This window comes from Abramis brama (genome assembly GCF_963993115.1).
Source record: "Abramis brama genome assembly, chromosome: 13".
Classification (NCBI taxonomy): domain Eukaryota; kingdom Metazoa; phylum Chordata; class Actinopteri; order Cypriniformes; family Leuciscidae; genus Abramis; species Abramis brama.
In genome coordinates this window covers 28,713,857-28,736,985 of record NC_139975.1, presented here as the reverse complement: position 1 = coordinate 28,736,985, position 23,129 = coordinate 28,713,857, and the positions used below count along the sequence as shown (strand labels likewise).

Below are 23,129 nucleotides of genomic sequence, written 5' to 3'. Positions count from 1 at the left end.
ACACTATACACTATACATAAAATACCAGCAACCAGTGTGGACACTTAAATATTTTTGTCGTTTGTTGTTTATTTTATGCTGTTAATTCAATTCAGACACACTGTGCGTTCTGTTCACACTGGCAGAAGACTGCAGACATTATTGTTAAAATAATTTAACATCATGAAAATCTTTCGGTCCCAGTGTTTTATAAAACAAATTGCACTTTGTGGGGTTTGAACCAGCAAACTATTAGCAAACAACCCTGAGTTTAAGCCACTTTGCGACATGAGTCCAACATCACAACAGATGTGATGTGAGAAAAAAATCCAGGATTGTTTTTTACCCATGTCTCAAATCTTGTTTTATTGCAGTTACTGTATAATAGAAGTCTATGAGGCAAGGCAATAATAAACATTCAAAGACAACAAGTTAGCAATATGAACACGAGACTAGTGTAATGCTGAACAGCTAACCAGAATATCATCCTCCCACCACTACAAAGAGCTTTACGACTTTATTAGGGATGATGTCATGTAAGTGCTTTAACAAAACAAAATTGCTCAAACAAAATAAGTCAAAATTATTGTCACTAGTTAACAGATGCTGTTGGTAGACCATATTTTGAACACCTTTATTGTTAATACCTAATATATCTTATATTTATGGATTATTTACTGTGTTATTAGAGGGTAAAAGAAACCCAGCTATATTTAGTAAAAAGTACAAAAAAATCACATGTAAGCATCTTAGCTATGTGAACCCTAGGTAGATTTGACCTCCTCTCATAGTGGACAAGAAAAATACTGGTCTCACTTGAATGGGATTCAGGACAAGTGCATTGCCACTCCACCCCTCCTCCATTAACAGTCTGGCAAACACTGTCCGCAGTACCTGAAGGATTAATTAGCAATTATGCATGTGCTATTGAACATCTCCGGGCTGCCTCTCTCGAGGCAAGATGCATACTGCTGGGTTTGGCATTCATTTCTGCCACACACCACACTCTCCAAATAATAGTGAATTCTTCATTTTTGCCCTAGTTTCCTAACCGTTTTTGTTAAAAAAATGGTATATGCACTCCAACCCTCCCCCATCCCCCACCTGCAATGAGCCATGCTGATTTTAAGTGCTTGTACTTTCACAAAAATCATATTGCTACTATTTATTAAGACAGCCAGAAAATTGCTATGGGGAGTCAGGAGAAGAAAAAAATATCTGTGCACTCTTCAAGAGAGCATCTTCTGGCATGTTACATTCCGTGCCAGAGAAGGAGCTCTTTGTCTGACCTATAATCTCCCTGCCTCCCTCCTGCACTCTTAAAACAGTACTACAAAACAGAGGAGGAAAACAAAACCTGAATTATCTTGCAGCTTGTTCAGCTGGAAGACAAATTATTTCCTCTTGGTTAAACACTTTCTAGGGAATAAGACAACAGCACAGTAATGCCTGGCTAAATGTAGTATGCTATCTAAGACATGCTTTAAACTCTGGGCAACGATAGTAAATTAATACTAAATACAATTTTTTTTAAAGCTTACTCTCAATTGACACAATCCAGTAAAGTGTTCCTTAAACATTTATGGTGGTTACCTCTCTTCTTGTCTTCAAGCAGATGATTCACTGTAATCACTTCCTTTAGACACTGTTTGGGAACTATCAGTGATAGTCAGAGTGCATAAATAATATCTCCATTTGAAATCCATGGTGTCTCTGATACTTCAGTGTCTCAAAATGTGGAGAAGAGTGCATATGAAATATTGCGTTGGAAAAATCCAACAATGTCAGGCATCTTATATCAAGGGCAGTATGACAATTCCCAATTCCCTGAAGACCTTTCGCTTGAGTCAAGAGGAAGTAAACAAGGTTGATCAGCTGGATATTAGAGCTCATTGGCAGAAGGGAAGGAGGCTAAAAGATGTTCACATATACTAAAGCCTCAGTGCACCAGGCCATGGCTGAATGATTCTTCAAGCATGAAAGCCTTGCAGAGCAAAAATGATCTAATATTTTCCCACCAGCATCAATGCTGAGAAAATACATAAGATGTCATTTGATATAAAAACAATCCAGATTTTGGGGAAGCAGCCTCATGTCACAATTACTTTCAGTTTAGTTTGTCTTAGTTTCATTTTCAAGGACTTTTAGTTAACTCATTTGTTTCCTATTTCCTGTGTTCCTTTGTTCCTTTTTGTCATTATTTACTACGGTTATTCATCATTTGATTAATTAGTTGTCACCTGTCTGTATTTGAGTTCATCACTCACCACATGTATTTAAAGGGTTAGTTCACCCAAAAATAAAAATGATCCCATAATTTACTCATCCTCAAGCCTTTCTTCCTTCAGCCAAACACAATCGAAGTATTATGTAAAAAAAAATCCTGGCTCTTCAAGTTTTATAATGTGAGTGAATAGTAACTTATATTTTGAAGCCCCAAAAAACACATCCATCCATCATAAAAGTAATCCATACGGCTCCATGGGGTTAATACAGGCCTTCTGAAGAAAAGCGACGTGTTTTTGAAAAATATCTATATTTATAACTTTATAAACTAGAATCACTGGCTTCTGGTAACGGCCGTAAGAGAGTCTAGTTCCAATGAACTCTGACCCGACGCATGACTTATTGATGAACGCGGAAGCGCAGAGGATAGAGCAAAACAAAACACCGGTCATGAATTAGAAGTCTAAAACGAGAATCTTTAAAGAGAAATGTCAGAGGAGCTTGAGTTTGTTGCCCAGCCCTATTTGTTTGAACCGCGAGAGGCGTCTCCTGTCACCTAAGCTTACGCCACTCCTACATTCTACGTCATACGTCAGGTCAAAGGTCACTCTTCGACCAGAACTCGAATTGTGTACAGCTGTTACCAGAAGCCACTGATTATGGTTTATAAAGTTATAAATATAGATATTTTTCTTACAAAAACACATCGCTTCGCTTAAGAAAGCCTTTATTAACCACCTGGAGCCATATGGATAATGTCAAATGCCATATGGATGGAGCCAAAATGACTAAGTGTACCAATTTTGGTATTTTATAGCAAAAAAATAAAATAAAAATAAAATAAATCCCAGTTAAAAAGACTAAATAAAAGTTACGTACTTATATTGCCCATAACAAAACAAAGTTATTTGAACCCCATATACATATACAGTCAAAACCAAAATTTATTCAGACACCTTCAACATTTCTCACATTATCACAGTTTATTTGCTATAGTTTAGAAAATTTTAATAAAACATATCAAGATCTCAGAGTTCTCAAATCAGTTGATATTTCACTGGTTTTAGCCATTCTTCTGTTAAACTGTCTCTCAAATGAATAATTAGGTTGAATATCTGTCAGCTGTTAAATTTAAGTACACAATTAGATAATACCAATTTAGCTCAACAAATTATCAAGCAATGCTTAATTTTGTTCAGTCTGTTGTGTAAAAAGGTCACATTAGCAATTAAAGAAAAAACACTTAAGCAAAACATGGTCTGGTCAAAGTGTCTGAATAAATTTTGGTCCCAAATTTTTATCAATTTTACAGGTCCACTGTATGAAGAATTTTGGGGTATAATATGTCACAGTTTACTTTATTTTGTGATCCTCACTTTAATAAATGAACTATAGTGTCATGCACCCACTAATAAAATATTTAGTAATTATATCTGGTGTCTGAATAATTTTTCACACATCGTAAGATTTTAATGTTTTTACAAGAAGTCTCTTCTGCTCACCAAGGCTGCATTTTTTTAAAACAAAAAACTAATATTGTGAAATATTACAGCTGTTTTCGATGTGAATATATAGTAAAGTGTGATTTATTCCTGTGATCAAAGCTGAATTTTCAGCATCATTACTCCAGTTTTCAGTGTCACATAATTCTTCAGAAATCATTCTAATATGATGATTTGATGCTCTAGAAACATTTCTCAATTAATTAATTAGTTTATTTATGTATGGCAAAGAAATCAATACTTTTATTCATCAAGGATTAATTAAATTGATCAAAAGTTAGTTAAGACATTTATAATGTTACAAAAGATTCTATTTCAAATAAATGCTGTTCTTTTGAACTCTATTCATCAAAGAATTCTGAATAAAATTTTTAAAAAAGTAACTGTTTTCAACATTGATAATGAATGTTTTTTGAGCATCAAATCCACATAGTAGAATGACTTCTGAAGGATCATGTGACATTGAAGACTGGAGTAATGATGCTGAAAATTCAGCTTTAATCACAGGGGGTGAAAAAAATAATTTAACAGGGGAAAATTAAAATATATTAAAATAGAAATGTAATTTTAAATTGTCATAATGTTTAACAATATTATGTTTTTTTTGTTTGTTTTTTTTGTTTTTTAATCAAATAACTGTAGCCTTGGTGAGCAGAAGAGACTTCTTTTAAAAACGTTAAAAATCTTACCGATCCAAAACTTTTGACTAGAAGTCTATACAGGTGTCGCAGGCAAACAGACGAAGATGAAGAATAGAGTTCCAACACAAAGTTTTAATAATGCTGAGCAACACACATTTAACGCAACAGTGCCAGCACAGTTGGTGTCATAAGGGAATGGATTTTTTCAAAAGAACCACCAACAAAACAGCTTTCTTTATTCTAGCCACACATGCATTTAAGCTAGACAAAAAAAACGGAGTTCTTCAAAGAAAAAAAACTATTGCCTTTCTTTCAGCCTTGACTATATTACAGTGTTAAAATTATGTAGAAAGAGTAATGGTACAGTCCCATTCATTTCCGTTTCCTTGTTGCTGTAATAAATTAGGTACAGAATTGAAACAACAAAAGATCACTGTGAACTGTGTCTATGTTGTGGACATTTTCAGTTTGCTTTTATAGAGCTATAAAGACTAAGCACTTTGAACCTCAAGGTGATGATACACAGGGCAACTTTTTGAGCAATGTTGCCATCAACGGGCAAACAAGTGAGACACAGGGCACACGACCGATCTAAAGTGTCCAGATAGAAATTTGTTGCCATTCTCAAAGGGAAAGTGCCCAAGCAACATTGCTCAAAAAAGTTGCCCTGTGTATCATCACCTTCAGTTCCATCTATTACTTTGTGGCTGAGGGGAATACCCAAAATCCCTTGAATAATTTAATTTAGTTTGTTTGGTCAAAACATGGGGAATTATGAGGATGTGGACATTTAATTGTCCTTTAGAATTTAAGGATTGTTCAGATTAATGTATTCAACTATCAACTGCTGAGAAGTTATGAGTTTAGTGAACTTCAGGAGCCATGCATTTGTGGAAACCTGTTCCCTAAAGTTAGAATACTAGTTTATTCAACCGCTTGAGCTTGCAACAAATGCTTAATGTCTTAATGTACTTAGGTTGATTTAACTTAAAATGCTAGTTTGGGTGAACAACGAGTCTAACTTTCAAAAATTAGTTGGCACAACTACGAAGTTGAGAAAACAGATGGTTGCTTATCTCTTTTTTTTTCAAGAAAGAATTAAGACACTGATAAATAAAAGTTATAAAAAATTTTAAAAAATAAAGAATTAAGACATTAAATTAATTATCAAGAGGTCCGAAAATCTATAGCTTGCCCATTCCAGGAATCAGTGCCAATTTGTGTCTTTTGTGTTTTTTCTTAACCATTAAAGAACACATAATATTCAGATAATTTATACATTTTTATAACTGGATGATTCTTTAAACTGTTATATGGATTACTCTCAATGTTCCCCCAATACTATGGCACATAGTCTTAAAGTTTAACCTTGACTTACTGGGGCCAAGGTCATGAAGCAGACAGACTGGCTAAACCGACCGTCTGCTAGATGTCTCACGTCACAGAAGTCAGATAAATCCCAACACATAGAGACTCTTTCACTCTTTGCTTGCTGCTGTTCGATTGCTCCTGTCTGCCTTGCTGCTGGTTAGCGTCTGTAAGCTCCGTATAGCTTTCTGTTTTGAATCTCTATTTACTATCATTTCTTTTTGTTTATATTGCTAAATATAACTTACTCATCAACATATATTAGATATCTCACGTCACCAAGGTCAGATAAATCCCATCACATAGAGCCTCTTTCACCTAGATATCATCCATATAGAGACTGTGTCTGTTCCCCGAATTAGGACATACAAAAAACTTCCAAGCCCATCTAAGGGTAAAAATGTAATTGATGTTCAACAAATAAAAAACAGATATAATACAAATGAGCAAATGATAAAGTTTGGGTTGCTGAATATTCGATCCCTTACTTCAAAAGCACTTACTGTTAATGGTATACAGTGGGGAGAACAAGTATTTGATACACTGCCGATTTTGCAGGTTTTCCTACTTACAAAGCTTGTAGAGGTCTGTAATTTTTACCATAGGTACACTTCAACTGTGAGAGACGGAATCTAAAACAAAAATCCAGAAAATCACATTGTATGATTTTTAAATAATTAATTTGCATTTTATTGCATGACATAAGTATTTGATCACCTACCAACCAGTAAGAATTCCGGCTCTCACAGACCTGTTAGTTTTTCTTTAAGAAGCCCTCCTGTTCTCCACTCATTACCTGTATTAACTGCACCTGTTTGAACTCGTTACCTGTATAAAAGATACCTGTCCACACACTCAATCAAACAGACTCCAACCTCTCCACAATGGCCAAGACCAGAGAGCTGTGTAAGGGATTAAATTGTAGACCTGCACAAGGCTGGGATGGGCTACAGGACAATAGGCAAGCAGCTTGGTGAGAAGGCAACAACTGTTGGCGCAATTATTAGAAAATGGAAGAAGTTCAAGATGATGGTCAATCTCCCTCGGTCTGGGGCACCATGCAAGATCTCACCTCGTGGGGCATCAATGATCATGAGGAAGGTGAGGTCATTGGCAAACTTCAGGCCCGTCTGAAGTTTGCCAATGACCATCTGAATGATCCAGAGGAGGAATGGGAGAAGGTCATGTGATCTGATGAGACAAAAATAGAGCTTTTTGGTCTAAACTCCACTCGCCGTGTTTGGAGGAAGAAGAAGGATGAGTACAACCCCAAGAAAACCATCCCAACCGTGAAACACACAGCCAGGGCAACTAAGGAGTGGCTCCGTAAGAAGCATCTCAAGGTCCTGGAGTGGCCTAGCCAGTCTCCAGACCTGAACCCAATAGAAAATCTTTGGAGGGAGCTGAAAGTCCGTATTGCCCAGCGACAGCCCCGAAACCTGAAGGATCTGGAGAAGGTCTGTATGGAGGAGTGGGCCAAAATCCCTGCTGCAGTGTGTGCAAACCTGGTCAAGAACTACAGGAAACGTATGATCTCTGTAATTGCAAACAAAGGTTTCTGTACCAAATATTAAGTTCTGCTTTTGTGATGTATCAAATACTTATGTCATGCAATAAAATGCAAATTAATTTACTTAAAATCATACAATGTGATTTTCTGGATTTTTGTTTTAGATTCCGTCACTCACAGTTGAAGAGTACCTATGATAAAAATTACAGACTTCTACATGCTTTGTAAGCCTGCAAAACCTGCAAAATCGGCAGTATCAAATACTTGTTCTCCCCACTGTAATTACAGACTATAATCTAGATGTGCTGTGTTTGACAGAAACCTGGCTAAAACCAAACGATTACTTTCAACCCCGCAAGATTACTGTTATAAACATGAACCTCGTCTGAAAGGCAAAGGGGGAGGTGTTGCTGTAATTTATAGTAATATTTTCAGAATTACTAAGAAGTCTAGTTTCAAATATAATTCTTTAGAAGTGTTGGTACTTAATGTAGCAATATATAGTGTAAATGATAAATCACGTTTGAGATCTGTGCTGGCTACTGTATACAGGCCACCATACAGACTTTATCAAAGAATTTGCTGACTTTCTATCAGAGTTAGTACTGGCTGCAGATAAAGTCCTAATTGTTGGTGATTTTAATATACATGTAGATAACGAAAAAGATGCCTTGGGATTGGCATTTAAAGACCATCTTAACTATTGGAGTTAGACAACACTTTAGACAAGGACCTACATTGTCGTAATCATACTCTAGAGATGTCATTATGGAGTACCGCAAGGCTCAGTACTAAAACCATTGCTTTTCACCTTGTAGATGCTCCCCTTGGGAGATGTTATTAGGAAGAATACAGTCTGAAAAGAAATACAAAATTAACAAGGAAACAGAATTTTTAAAATAGTTTGTTGATGGAAATAAAATATGAACAAGATGTTTTTGATATAACTGACCAATATTACAGACATTTTAGATCACAGTGAACTTACACCAGTGGGGATTTCTTTAAGACTGCAAGAGAACCTCGGCTTCCCCTATAATGTCAAAAAATTAATGGTCAAATATAGGGATGGGAATTGATAAGAATTTAACGATTCCGATTCCATTATCGATATTGCTTATCGATCCGATTCCTTATCGATTCTCTTATCGATTCTTATTGGGTGAGGGAATAAGTACAAATTTGTTTGTATTAACTCGCTTTAATATCTGATCAGAAGACACAGCACAGAGTATACACAAATTATGTGTAGCAACCTCAGAACAAACCTAAAAGTAGGTGAGCTACTTCTCAAAGTAAAGTCCAGGGACCTATAGCCTAGGGCAGTGTTTCTCAACCTGTGTGCCTTGAAAGATTATCAAGAAGAGTGCCTTAGGATTAGGAAATTGACAATTTTCACATTCATTGGTCCGGACAAAAAAATAAATAAAACTGCCATTTATGTGCCATAAAAACTAAAAACACAGACTGAAAACAGTTTAGGAAGAGCTTGTGTCTTTTGGAATATTAACAGTGCACATGGTTTCTCTTACCATTGCTATGCTGATGACACACAGCTCTTCCTCTCATTTCAACCAGATGATCCCACAGTAGCTGCACGTATCTCAAGCTGTCTGGCGGACATCTCGGCATGGATGAAGGAACATCACCTGCAGCTCAACCTAGCAAAGACTGAGCTTCTCGTCCTCCCTGCCAATATGTCTCTACAGCACAACTTCACTATCTAGCTAGATTCATTATCAATCACCCCATCAAGGTCGGTCAGAAATCTTGGGAGTAATATTTGATGACCAGCTGACCTTCACAGACCAAATTACAAAAACAGCTCGATTATGCAGGTTTGCACTGCACAACATCAGGAAGATCAGGCCTTTCCTAACGGAGCATGCAACACAACTTCTCGTCCAGGCCCTGGTCATTTAAAGGCTTGATTACTGCAATGCTCTTCTGGCTGGACTTCCATCAAGTGCAACTAAACCTCTACAAATCATTCAGAATGCTGCAGCTCGTCTTGTCTTCAACAAGCCCAAAAGGGCCCACGTCACTCCTCTATTCATCTCTCTGCACTGGCTACCACTCGCTGCTCACATCAAGTTCAAGGCATTGACGTTTGCTTACAGATCTACCACAAGCTCATCTCCCTCCTACTTTTACTCGCTCCTACGAGTCTACATCCCTACCAGAAGCCTACGATCGGTCAATGAGCGACGGCTCGTGGTACCATCACAGAGAACTACAAAATCACTCTCCAGAACATTCTCATTCACGGTTCCATGCTTTTGGAATTATCTCCCCACCCTCATCCAGAATGCAGAATCCCTGACAACATTCAAAAGACAACTGAAAACTCATCTCTTCCGTGAGCACTTAACCTCATGATAAAAATAATAAATAAAATTAAAAAAATCTTTAAAAAAAATCTTTCCTTTTCCTTTAATCCTCCCTTGTCTGGCTTATGCTACTCTGAGCAATGCCTGAACTTTGTATTTTGAGCACTTCTTGCGTTGTTTTAGCCTCTTCATGATGACTCGCTTAATTTAGTCCTCAATTGTAAGTCGCTATGGACAAAGGCATCTGCTAAATGACTAAATGTAAATGTAAATGTACAATACAGTTATGGTGGTAATATGATAGTATCATAAGTTACCACTGCTTAATTTTTAACACAGCAGCATTACAAAAAAAATAGCAATAAACTAGTGTCTAACATGTTAATCATGCATGCTTAAAAAAAGGAAACATTTCTGCTTATTTGGTGGCACAGTAAAACATACATGCCAAACTCTAAAATCTCAGGCTGGGTGAGAAACTGACAGCTAAGATTGCCTCTGTGTTTTTACCACCCACATAAATGCCCGTTTGGTGCTGATAACATAATTGCTCAACGCACACCGCACCCACACACAAGCACACGCACAATGCAGCGGTGGGGGGCGGGGGGGTTTTGGTGTTGTTATGTGATCGTGTAGAGAGCCTGGGTTCTTTAACAGAGATTTCATAAAAAATCAATCTTTTGCTTTTTTTGTAAACAGTTCATCAGAAATCAGAAGCAAGGTGTATTTTTTCACCAGTAGCGACAACATACTGCATTTACTGTACATACCCATTATTCCATGAGTCTGAACCAAATACCTAGTTTTGCTTAACCACCACAAAAATACAACGCTAAAAGCTTAAATCAAACTTTTTAGCGCATGGTCTTGGCCTGAAATGACGCTGTAAGTGGAGTAAAATAATTTGCATACCTGAGTTCCTTTTGGAGATGTATTTGAGATTGATGGAGGCCGCTGAATTGATGAGAAGGAGCATAAATCCACCGAGCTTCATCTTTCATCTACAAGAAACCAGAAAACATAAGAATAAGCCCTGACTTCCTTTTTAAACTTTAACATATCTAGCATCCCCAACGTTCAAAAACAGCAACTCTCATCCAAGAAAATGGACAAAGTGAACGGAACTTCTATTGAAGTTAATACTGGACGTTTTGGAGTGCCAAATGTGTTCAGTTCAAAGTATTTGAAATATTAAAGACGAGTGTTAAGAGCAGACATATTAAATTAGATTCCCTTTCGAGGGAACTCACGATGTGTCAATGGCGCTTTGGGAACGCTCCTGCGTGATTGCGTCTGAAGCACCTATGTCAACTAGTCCAATGGCGAGAGTGGGCGTCACGGGCGGGTGACGTGACGACCAGGAAAGGATAAAGGGCATCCGGTTTAGAACCGCGCTAGCTTCTGTGCCTCAGCAAGCGCTCTGTGTTATACTGTCTGTCATATTTATTGTTGTCTGTCACTATATCAGTCACAAGCATATAGATATTATGGCGAACAAACAACCTTAGATCGTGTGTTTCTCCCTGCCCTCTTTCTTTACGGGTGGGGATACACACGATGTATGTGTTGTTTGTTTGGAACGGAGCATGATCTGTCAGCGCTCGAGGGCGCTGACTACGAGCATTGCGAGTTACCATCGCTTTACTCGCTCCGTTCCCGCTCGTCACTCTTTGAGGAGGGTGTTCAGGCTCGCGTTCCTCGCAGTACCGGCCCCGTGTTGCCGAGGCAGCACGGAAGCTGGTATTGTGGGGTTCGCAAATGGATCTCGCGGAGGGGTTAGAAACGGGCTCCGCCTTTTCTCTGCCTTTTCCCGGGGGATCCAGCGCTCTCTCTCTCTGGTTCGGAAGCCCGCGCCGCGGCTTCTTCCGCCCTGGTTAGAGAGCCCGGTGTTTCAGCAGTCTATCTCTGAGGAGGTAGATGTGTTGAGCATCGATGCAGTCCACAACCACAAGCATATATCTAGACAGGAGTATGGGGAGTAAACAGCTTTGGATCGTGTGTTCCTCCCTGCACTCGCTTCATTACGAGTGGGGACACGCAATTCATGTGTTGTTTGTTTGGGAGTGGAGCATGCACAGTCAGCTCTAGTAAAAGGGGGCTGACAGTGTTCATTCATAAATTCCTGACGTGTAACATTTGCACTATCGAGAGTTTAGCTCTGCTCCTGATGGCTTTCTTCTCGAGGGAAGAAAGTCAATAAAGATTCTTTGGTTCGGATCTCGTGTGTGCTGAGGCAGCGCATAGATTACGTGGTCTGCATTAAGAATTAAGTGGACGGGCTGCTTTAAGTAGACGGGCTACGTTCATTCATGAAAATTACCGACGTGTGTAGCACTATCGGGAGTTTCCCCATGCTACTGTTTATTTAAAAAAAGACAGCAATAAGAATCCAGTGGTTATGCAAATGCAATGCATTCATTAAGAGAGATACATAGTGTATTGCAAGCTATGAATTTATGATTCTTTTATTGCATGTTGAAACTATTTTTTATATATAAGCCTATATATATAAATATATATTCAGCCTTTCATCCAGACTATGTTAAATTGTCTGGTTGATTTTTTGCTGTTTGATTCTGAGGAATTAAATGAGTGGGCTGCATTTAAAATTTGTTTATCTGACTTTCATTAGTTAGATTCATGTATATGTTCAGTAATTCATCCAGACCGTGTTAACTTGTCTGGTTGATCTTTTACTACATTTAATTTTGAGTAATTAAATGGTATAATTTGATGCTACAGCTGTCCACCTCCAAGGAGATGGATGTGCTGAGCATCGAGTTAAGGGAATTGAAGATTCTACATCTCAATCTCCTGTGTACAATGAGTTTGGAGTTTATAACTTTGTAAATGGGGCTGCTGGGGCAGTTAGCAGTTCGGCATCGACATGTCGTCCTCGCTCAGATGAAGAAATTGGGGTGAGACTCAATGCCAAGAAGAGTGTGCTTTCTCCACTACAGAGAACCACTTTCCTTGGTGTGGTATGGGATTCAGTCATGATGCGAGCCATACTTCGCACGTTCGTGTAGCTGTTATCCTCACAGCCACAAAAGAGTTGAAGCTAGGCCAGCCACGCACTGTGAAACAGTTCGAGAAACTGTTGGGCCTAATGGCAGCAGCGTCCAATGTGATACCTTTTAGTCTACTGTACATGAGACTCTCGCAGTGGTGGCTCAGAACCAGAGGGTTCTCCCCGAGGGGAAACCTTTCCCAGGTTCCGGTGTTGGGAGCTCTTTGCCATCGAGTTGCTATCTCGACAGATGCTTCCCTCACAGGCTGGGGAGCGGTAATGGGAGGCCGCTCATCCCAGGGCCTGTGGAGGAGTCATCATCTTTTTGGCACTTAAATTGCCTGGAGATGATGGCAGTCTTCAATGCGTTGAGACATTCCTCCCAGTCCTGAGTGACCATCATGTGCTTGTCCGTACAGACAACACATCAGTGGTCTCTTACATAAATGTATAGGAGCAAACATCCTGTTGAGGCAGGGGCTTAGGCCCGGGGAATGGAGGCTCCACACCGAGGTGGTGGAGCACATTTGGGGGGTTTATGGCCAGGCACAAGTGGATCTGTTCACGTCTCAGGATACGACGCACGGTCCACTTTGGTTCTCCCTCACACACCCAGCTCCCTTGGGGCTGGACGTTGTGGTATGGACATGGCCGAGGCTACGTCTGTACATCTTTCCCCGATTACTCTGCTCCCAGGAGTTCTGGAGAAGGTCCGCCGGGACAGAATAAGTCTACTACTAGTAGAACCGTACTGGCCAGGCTGACTGGTTCTCAGACCCGGTGTCTCTCCTCGATGGCTCTCCCTTGGAGATTCCAGTCAGGAGGGACCTTCGGTTTTAAGTGGGAGGGGTGACCCTTCACCCCAGCCCAGAGATTTGGAACCTGTGGGTTTGGCCTCTGAGGGGGCCCAACTCATTGACTTTGGTCTCTCAACTGAGGTTGTGGAGACCATATTTCACTTCAGAGCTCCCTCCACGAGGAAACTCTATGTATTTAGTGATGGGTTTTCCCTTCATATTGCGGGTCTGTGGACAGTGGGGCCCAGTTACTGCCCGTTTGGTACAGTGCTGGAGTTACTGCTGGTTTGTTTTTCCACAGGGTTATCCCCTTCCACACTGAAGGTGTACGTGGCGGCCTTAGTGCCTACCAGTGGCGATTTGTTTAAGACTGCAAGGGATGCTCGGCTTCCCCTATAATGTCAAAAAAATTAACGGTCAAATATGTACTATTGTATTAACATTTTATTGACTAAAATGCGTTAGAAAACGTTCGTCTCAAAGACGAGTTCGTTCAGAATCAGTTACATACAGCAGGTCTGCTGACTCGATTTCCTTCTCATACATTCCCGTAGCGTCACAGCCAGTGCATTTCCCTGTTGAAGCCCAGCTTCCATTGACTTCTATGGGGCTGCTTCAAACAGTTTTTTTCAGCGCTTCGAAACTAGACGGTGATTGGATAAATGCTGCGATTATGTCCCGCCCATGGAAGCTCAGCTTCTCTGGGGGTGAACGGGGAGTGGGCTGGCCTGGACTCCGGGCTTCCGCGTGATGATTGGAGGGTCTGTCGAAAGGCTGTGTCTCCTTTTGATTGACAGCGATTTCATACAATAAAAAGTCGCTGATGTTGAAGCTGTTCGAGCTCAGTCCCATCGTGGATTTTTCAAAGACAAACTGCTGCAACCTATTTCTTGGTATTTGCTTGTCGAAATTGCTAGCCAATTTTCAATAATGGTGTGTTTAATGAGCTCCAGTAATCCGCAGTGATGGGCAACGGCAAACTCAGTTTATTCATCAGATTGTGTAAGCATTGTTTAAGTAACTTTAACTTTAAGCTAACTATATTCTTCTCCCAGTTCACCGGCCACTTACTTTCATGTATTTCGGGAGAAGTGGATGAATTCACGTGCTGTAAATCCAACAGATCCGATTCTCTGAACAGTGGCACAAACTAACGCGATCGTTTTAAAGGTGTTTAACCCCCAGAGGTCGGCGGTATCGCCGGCGATACCAGCTCGCTTTTTTTTTAGCAGTGTAAAAGAAACTCAAAAATACTCGGTTGACTTTGATTTTCCATTGGAGTTTCATACATCAATCGATTCTGTTAAATGTGTATTATTTTTATGTATACTCACAATAAAAACAAAGTGTTGTGCTTTTTGCCAAATAAAGAAAAATAAACACGAAGCGAGTTCTGCCTCCTCTCTGTCAGTGTAGTCCATTCTGAAACGCGTCCAAAAATGAACCATAACTCAGCGAATACTCAGTCAAACAGGCATTCAGACATACAGGCATGAAACTTGAATTCTCTTCTTTTAAACGAAGTAATTTTTATAAAAAACAAATATTCACAGTTTAGGTAATATGTATGCAAAGAGAGAGATGTCAGTCGTTCTCATCTCAGCTCATTAAGTTTTAATGTGCTCCGCCCACGGAGAGCACGCGCTATTCAAACGCAAATGTGAGCCGATCCAAACAATCCTGTAAAACGCCCATCAGCTGGATAAAACACACCGCGAGTTCACTTTCAGACTTATGTACTTTACGATGCTGTGAGGAATAATACGGTCTTGATAATAATCCTGCAAAAATTTACCTCAGAAGTTCTGGAAGTATCATTTCAAGGAGCAAACGGATCCCGCTGAGGAATTAGGTCAGTTCTGTTTGCTTTGTTCTAATCGGAATGAATGAACGCAAAGATGCGTGCTGTTGTGGAGCTACTACAGCTGGCAAAAATACTGTTTTAATATGAATCGCGAATACAAAGAAAGATTACACTGGAAATATTGTTACAATTTTAAATGTTGTTGTAATTGTATAACCTTAAAAAAAAAATATATATATATATATAGGCTATATATATATATATATATATATATATATATATAAGGATAGATGTAAACAAAAATCTTAAAAGTTCATTATAAGCCTTATCTTTAAATAATTTTATTATGCTTTATTAGTGACACATTTGGGAAGAGAATATATTCCAAATCTGAAAATACAGTATGAGAACAATTAACTGCACAATTACTAGAAATGTTTACCTTGGATATTGTACAATTTGCAAGCAAAATTTGTGGAAAAAACAACAAACCAGTTATATATTGTCCTTGCATTCTTGTGGCTCATTCACACACCTGAATGAAAGGCTCATTACGTATGCAGCCTCATTATGCGGGCCCCATTGACTCCATAGGTGTGAATCACGCCCACCCGCATATGGCCTTTCCAAACAAAAAGTGTTTTACAAGATTTAAATCAATGTATTGTGTTATGTGAATGATTAGGCAGGATGATTTTCACATAATTTTGAAGAAAAAATTCTAGGCACCGACATCCATTAGTCAAAAGTCTTATTTACATATATTTAGAATGTGTTTTATGGCCTTATTTCAGAAACTTTAGTTTTTTGTTTTTTAAAAAACCATGCATAAACATTATTCTATCAAAAATACAAACATGTACATGCAAGTTGTTCACATATTATGGTAGCCCTGTTTGTGCTAAATATAGTGTAATTACACCTTTGCCATTAATATGTTTATAAGCAACTGAAAAAAGCACAAATGTCAGGGCATGTCAGAACATCTCAAGGACCCCAAAAACCCCTCAGACTCCAGAGGGTTAAACAACATAACACTTCCACTTGCATATATTTGACAATCGGAATATCAAATATTTCATGCCATAGCTAACTTTATTAATTAATTTATTCATAACTTTATAAATTTGTGAATATTTTGAATAAAAAAATGAAATAAAAGCAGATTTGTCACGTGACAAGCAATGACGCGTCACCATGGAAACTCACAGGGGTCAGCCAGAATATTTTACATTTACGTTTAAAAGGGTTTAATATGAATACACAGCCTGTGTTTTTTTTTATAATACATTTCACACAATTATACATTTATACCTTTATTATATTATTACTTATTGTATTTTTTATATTATTATTATTAGTAATAATTCAAAAAATAATTTTAAAAATATCTTATTATTAGTAGGCTAGCATTATTATTATACTTTTATTATATTATTACATTCATTTTTCACAGAGCATTTTCTTGAAAAGGAACGTAGAATTTACGTATACATAAATGAATAATTTTTATGATGTAGGCCGAAAATGAGCTTCCCCTCTTTGAAAGACCAGCAGCCGCCACTGGTGCCTACATGTCCCTTTTGGTGGTATTTCCCTGAGGGTGGAGGGGGACCTTTGGTTGTTTCCTCCGTGGTGCTTTTAGACCAGGACAGGAGTATGGCGGCTTAGAAGCCTTATTTTATGTAGATATCCATGTAGGATGTGGTATGCGGCAGGCTGGTCCTCTCCGCTCACATTCGTAAGGTTTTGCAACTTCGACCTGGACTCTTCCCCAGGTTCTAAAGTGCTCTTGTCTTAGTTGTGCAGTATTCACACAGACAGGTTCTGGTTCGTATGGCGTGTTCCCAAAGCGTCATTGACGCATCGCGAGTTCCCTCGAAAGGGAACGTCTCAGGTTACAACTGTAACCCTAGTTCCCTGAGAAGGGAACGAGACGATGCGTCACTTTGCCATACTTCCTACATCCCTGTGATCGACTTGCTTCGGCCCTTTTCGAAGCTAGCGCAGTTCTAAACCGGATGTCCTTTATCCTTTCCTGGTCGTCACGTCACCCGCCCGTGACGCCCACTCTCGCCATTGGACTAGTTGACATAGGTGCTTCAGACGCAATCACGCAGGAGCGTTCCCAAAGCATCATTGACGCATCGTCTCGTTCCCTTCTCAGGGAACTAGGGTTACAGGCGTAACCTGAGACGTTTTTTTCCCCCTAAATATTCCAAATAATCAAGTCTGTATTTAACCTGTTAACCCGCGGGAGGACTCCGGCAAGGCCCAAGGCTGGTTGCCTACTGAAGCTAAGCAGGGTTGAGCCTGGTTAGTACCTGGATGGGAGACCTCCTTGGGAAAACTAGGATGCTGCTGGAATAGGTGTTAGTAAGGCCTGCAGGGGGTGCTCAGTCTGTGGTTTGTGTGGGTCCTAATGCCTCAGTATAGTGATGGGGACACTATACTGTCAAAAAGCACCATCCTTTGGATGAGACGTTAAACTGAGGTCCTGACTCTCTGTGGTCATTAAGTATGTACTTCGAAAGAGTAGTGGTGTAACCCCGGCATCCCAAATTTGCACATTGGCCTCTGTCCATCATCATGGCCTCCTAATCATCCCCATATATACTGATTGGCTCTGTCTCCTCTCCACCAATAAGCTTGTGTGGGCGTTCCGGTGCACTATGGCAACCAAGCACTCAAAGCGCTTTACATAAAAGGGGGGGATCTCCTCAAATACTGGTGGTGGTGTCATGCTCTCACATATTACTCATCTATCTTGTTCGCTAGTCTTTAGCTTGCATTACTCATCTGCGTAGCCTAACGTGGCATTGTCCTGTGTGGCCTATCATGGCCTTGTGGCCCATCGCGGCCTTGGTTCTGTGTGACCTAGTGTCTGTGTGGCCTATAGTGGCTTTGTGGCCTATTGTGGCCTTGGTTCTGTCTGGTCTTGGTTCTGTGTGGTCTATCATGGCCTAGTGGCCTATCGTGGCCTTGGTTCTTTGTGGCCTAGTGGCCTTGTCTCTATGGCCTTGATCCGTGTGGCCTTTAGTGGCCTTGTCTCTGTGTGGTCTATCAAGGCCTTTTGGCCTATCGTGGCCTTGTCTCTGTGCGGTCTATTGTGGCCTTGTCTCTATGTAGCTATGTTACAGTTTGAGTATTTTGAGTCTCTTTTGCACTGATAAGAAAAAAAACGAGCTGGTATTGCCGGCGGTCGACCCAGGGGGTTAAGCTCTTGGTTTATGAGGCCTTCCACAATTTCATGTTTCATCATGTTTATTTCATGTTTAACTTATTTTTACTTTCTATGTTTTAGGAACCTCAGGATACACGACTGGTGTGTATTCTTTTTTCCAGAGGTGTAAAGTCCAGGGGTCAGAAAGTAAAAGTCCTGCCATATGTTTATTCCACCCATGAACTCAGCCAGCTGATTTCACGAATTAGTTCTATCTCCTGGCTGAAAAACTGCTAATTAGCAAATCCAGGTGATTGGAACAAAATACTGAGGTGGACTTTTACTTTCTGAGCCTGGACTTTACACCTCTGCTTTTTTTCTTTTACAGTTCTTTGGGGGTGGGCTCCGTCCCGGTGGAATTATTTCCTCCACCTATTTTGGGGGGTTGGCTGCACCCCTGCCTTCATCTTCAGGCAGGAAATGCAGATTCCGTTACCCTTTGGATTGCAAGCTACGGACGGGGCCTACGCCAAATAACTTTATAACACAATACTTGCTCGCTGGGCTGTTAATAAATTTATGCTTTGTTACGTCATACGTCATAAATTAAGTTAGTGGATTATTAAGCAGAAAATGTTATAGTGAAAAAAAAAAAACATTTAGTTTGGAACAAATAAAAGGTCAAATGTTCCACATTGCTCGTATTGTTATAAAATACATTGATCAAAAACAAATAAATGTTTACAAAAGTATTTTGCCTCCCGAGTCTTTCTGGTAGAACTGAGGTTACGTGAGTAACCAGAGCGTTGCCTTTCAATTAGGGATGTAACGGTATGAAAATTTCATATCACGATTATAGTGACCAAAATTATCACGATTATCAATATTATCATGGTTTTGTTAAAATGAGATGAAAATGTTCAAAAAGAATGATTCGCACACTGAAAACATTTCAACAGGTTTTATATTTGGAAATCAACAAACAAATAAAATTAGTAGCTCTATGCACTTTTTTTTAAGCATACACATTAAATTATATGACCGTCATCAATAGCAATTAAATTATATGACCGTCAATAGCAATGCATTATAACAGTGCACATCTCTTCTATCACCACGGACAAGCTCTCGTTTCATTAAAATGCTATTATAAATTAAGTTAGTGGATTATTCAGCAGAAAATGTTATTATAGTGAAGAAAAAAAAAAAAATTAGTTTGGAACAAATAAAAGGTCAAATGTTCCACATTGCTCGTATTGTTATAAAATACATTGATCAAAAACAAATAAATGTATTAAAATTTACTATAAAATGAAAAGACATTTATTTTAAATGTATAGGGCAGCTTTTTCATGAGGCAACAACATTTGATAGATAGGACAGAACAAGAAAGACCATTAATAATCTTATTCTTTCATTGGGCAAAAGTAGTATAGGCTTAATATGTGCATCCCGTGCACAGAATGATGCGCTTGAAGCAACATGGAGTCATTGCAGCGCATCGCACTGAAAAGTGCAGAAAACAAGGGGAAGATATATTGATACTTAGTGTATCATATCTATGCAACAGTTTATTTAGCCTTTTCTTTTAACAGTTGTAAATTTCATTTACTGTGCACGTGAAGATCAATTCATAGTGCTCTCTACTCCAGTGTGATCTAACAGATATCCAGGAGAAAGACTCATGATTTAGAAACAGAATTAAAGTCCAGCAAGATAAAGTACTTTTATGAAAAACCATAGACCTATAAAAACGGGAACATTGATCTTGGAGTGAGTTTCCTCGTGTTACTGTCGTAACCGAACACGACGCGCTGTTTGATTGCTGAATGGAGAATGACTGAGGACTGATGGCTGCGTCAGACTAATGCTGCATGTTCAGGATTTACTGCGAGTTTTCAAAATCGTGATAATCGAACACGGTTTTCATGATAATTACAATTTTAACAATAATATTAACCGTCAGGACATTTTATCGTGGTTTATCGTGAAACCGGTAATCGTTCCATCCCCACTTTCAATACAGTTCACTTCACATTGCGTCAGAGAATCTTTTCTGATTGCTATGGGGAACGGCTGCATAATGCCATTGAAGTAGCCCAGGGGCACTCAGCAAGGAAGACTACTAGAATAAGGGACTTATGTCCAGAAAAGGCAGACTCGGGTTTGCTGACCAGAGTCTGAGGGTACAGCAAGTCTAGAAAAATCCTAGAGGGTGGAGCCTGGTTTAGGCCGACAGGACTTGTGCCTGAAGGGCCGGTGCGTCCAGGCTGTAGAACCTGATTAAAGGTGGACGGTGAGGACCAGCCGGTCACCGAACAGACGTCAGCCATGGATATTCCGCTAGACCACGCTCAAGGGGAGGCCATTCCTCTGGTGGGGTGGGCCCCTCACTCCTATGGGGAACTGCAAGTCCAGGGACTTGTAGGCTAGTGCTATCACATCAACTATCCAACAGGACAGTCTCTGCTTCGTAGCTGGCAGCCCCTTAGAGCGGCCTCCGAAGCACACAAATAGCTGCTTCGATTGCTTGAACTGACTGGAGCGCTCAATGTACACCCTATGGGCCCGGACCGGACAGAGTGGGTGTGGTGTCTGATCACCCTGAGTGGAGGGAAGAGCAGAGAGCGATATAATCTGTGCTCTAGGAGGGCATTGAGAGCACTTTTGTCACATAGCCTTATATGAGTTTAACCCTTTAAAACCGGATGTGACGTTGACATCTAGTTGACAGGAGGAGGTATTTGATTTCTGGATGAGGGTAGAAATCTGGTTTACAGAGGGAGGGGTAAATGTTGATAATGGATGGGTTGGATTGAATGAGGGTGGAATGGGTGGGCTTAGGACTGACGGACGAAGTTGCTGGTGAATGTGCTGAATTTTTGTGGTGAAAAAAGATGCCAGTTTATTGCAAAAGTCAGAAGAATAGAGATGGTATGGAAGTGAATCAGGGGGTTTTGTGATGTTGGAAATGAGGGAGAAGAGAGCCTTTGAATTACCTTCATTGGAGCTGATTAACTGGGAGTAGTAGGTAGTTTTGGCTTTGGAGATGGAGTCTTTGTATTGGAGGATGTGAGTTGTGTACATGTCTTTGTGTATGGTGAGTCCAGTTTTCCTGTGGAGTCTTTCCAGCCGGCGGCCTATTGCTTTTTGTTTTCTGAGGGTGGGAGTGAACCAGGGTGATGTGTGAGTGAAGGTGACAGATCGAGTTTTGAGTGGAGCCAGAGTGTTGAGAATGTTTTGGAGGTGTGTATTGTAATGTGTGAGAAAGGCTATCATCTGTTGTAGAAAGGCTATCTGCACTGGGAAGGTTATTGATATGAGTTATGAAATTGTCCAGGTTGATGTCCACGGAAATGAATAGTACGTGGTGGGTTAGATTTAGTGAAAGACAGATTGACATTAAATGAAAGAAGCAGATGATCAGTGTAAGGGAGGTGGTCAGTTTTGCAGTCCATAGGTGTTATTCGTGAGCAGCGAATATGAATATGAATATGCCAGAATATGTCCTTTATTGTGTGTGGGAAAATCGACAAACTGTTGAAATCCAAGACTGTCAATATATGAGGTAAAATCTTTAGTGAGAGTGTTATTGAAGTTGTCCATGTGGATATTGAAATCTCCCAGTAGTATGACATTAGATGAAAGTGTAGCCAGATGAGACAAAAATGCAGAAAAATCAGAGATAAAATCCTTGTTTGGTTTTGGTGGTCTGTAGAGAGTCGCAATAACAGTGGGAGTAGGTCCAGAGAGCTGACAGACAGTAGCCTCAAAGGAGAGGCAGACAGGCAGATTCACAGGAACAACTTTCCAGTTCTCACGGTATATTACCGCGAGACCACCCCCTCTCCCAGACATACGAGGTGCAGATCGGTAAACAAACCCCGGTGGAGTGGCTTCATTGAGGGGAGCGAAGTCGTTTGGCTGCTGCCAAGTCTCAGTCAGACAAAAGATGTCAAACTTACGGTCAGTCAGGAGATCCTGGACGAGGTGGCCCTTGCCCGTGAGAGAGCGGATGTTTAAAAGGCCGATGTCGACCGCAGTGCTGCTGAGACCGACAGCCGCGTTAGCATTAGCTGAGCTCTAACACGGGCTAACAGCGAGTGATCAGCACGGCGTCCGGTGTTCTTCAAAGGCCGGCGGGCGGTAGACCAGAACGACTTGATGGAGCTGGAGTTGTCGTATTGGAAACATCGACGTGGTCCCTGGTGAGTGTCTTTCCGCTTTTGATGTTCCTTCATATTTATTCTGGTTTGTGGCTGAAAGTGAGTGCACGTTATCCCCACTTCTCACTGCTGTTCTCACTGAAGAATGCGTGGACCATGTGCGTGGATGTCTGTGTTTGTGGCTGAAAGTGAGCGCGCGTTATCCCCACTTCTCACTGGAAATTGTTCGGTGGTCTTTTGTATAGTCCAGAGACCTTGTCCGATACCCCTGAGAACAAGCCCTCCAGCCACGCTCACACACTCCGTCAACTCGCACTCAGACACACCGGAAGTGCCGGAAGAAATAATATTCCTATTATTTCTATTATTCCTACTATTATTCTATTATTCTACTATTCCTATTATTAAAAACCTCCTATTGCTGAGATCAATTGAAGATGGCGGCACATGTGTTTCACGTTGTTCTCGTCCTTGTGTTTTGTGATTACCTTGTTTAGTTTGTTTTGAGATGGCTGTTTTATGATTTTATGGTGAAATTAGCGCTACTTGGAAGAGGAAAAAAATGGCTAACTGAAGATTTGATACAATATTAACAACAACAAAAAAACTCTTAACTATGTGGCCAATTGG

General features: G+C 40.1%; 1 protein-coding gene across 1 annotated transcript in view; it reads right to left on the bottom strand.

Annotated features, from left to right (window-relative positions):
• LOC311095362 (X-linked interleukin-1 receptor accessory protein-like 2) overlaps positions 1–23,129 on the bottom strand; it is a gene marked incomplete at its 3' end in the record, with an annotated part of 276,724 nt that overhangs the window by 219,609 nt on the left and 33,986 nt on the right. Inside the window, exon 2 of the mRNA XM_084133854.1 lies at positions 10,472–10,560. Coding sequence (XP_083989980.1) covers positions 10,472–10,553 — 82 coding nt within the window. The 5' untranslated portion in view covers positions 10,554–10,560. The remainder of the gene's footprint in view (positions 1–10,471; positions 10,561–23,129) is intronic.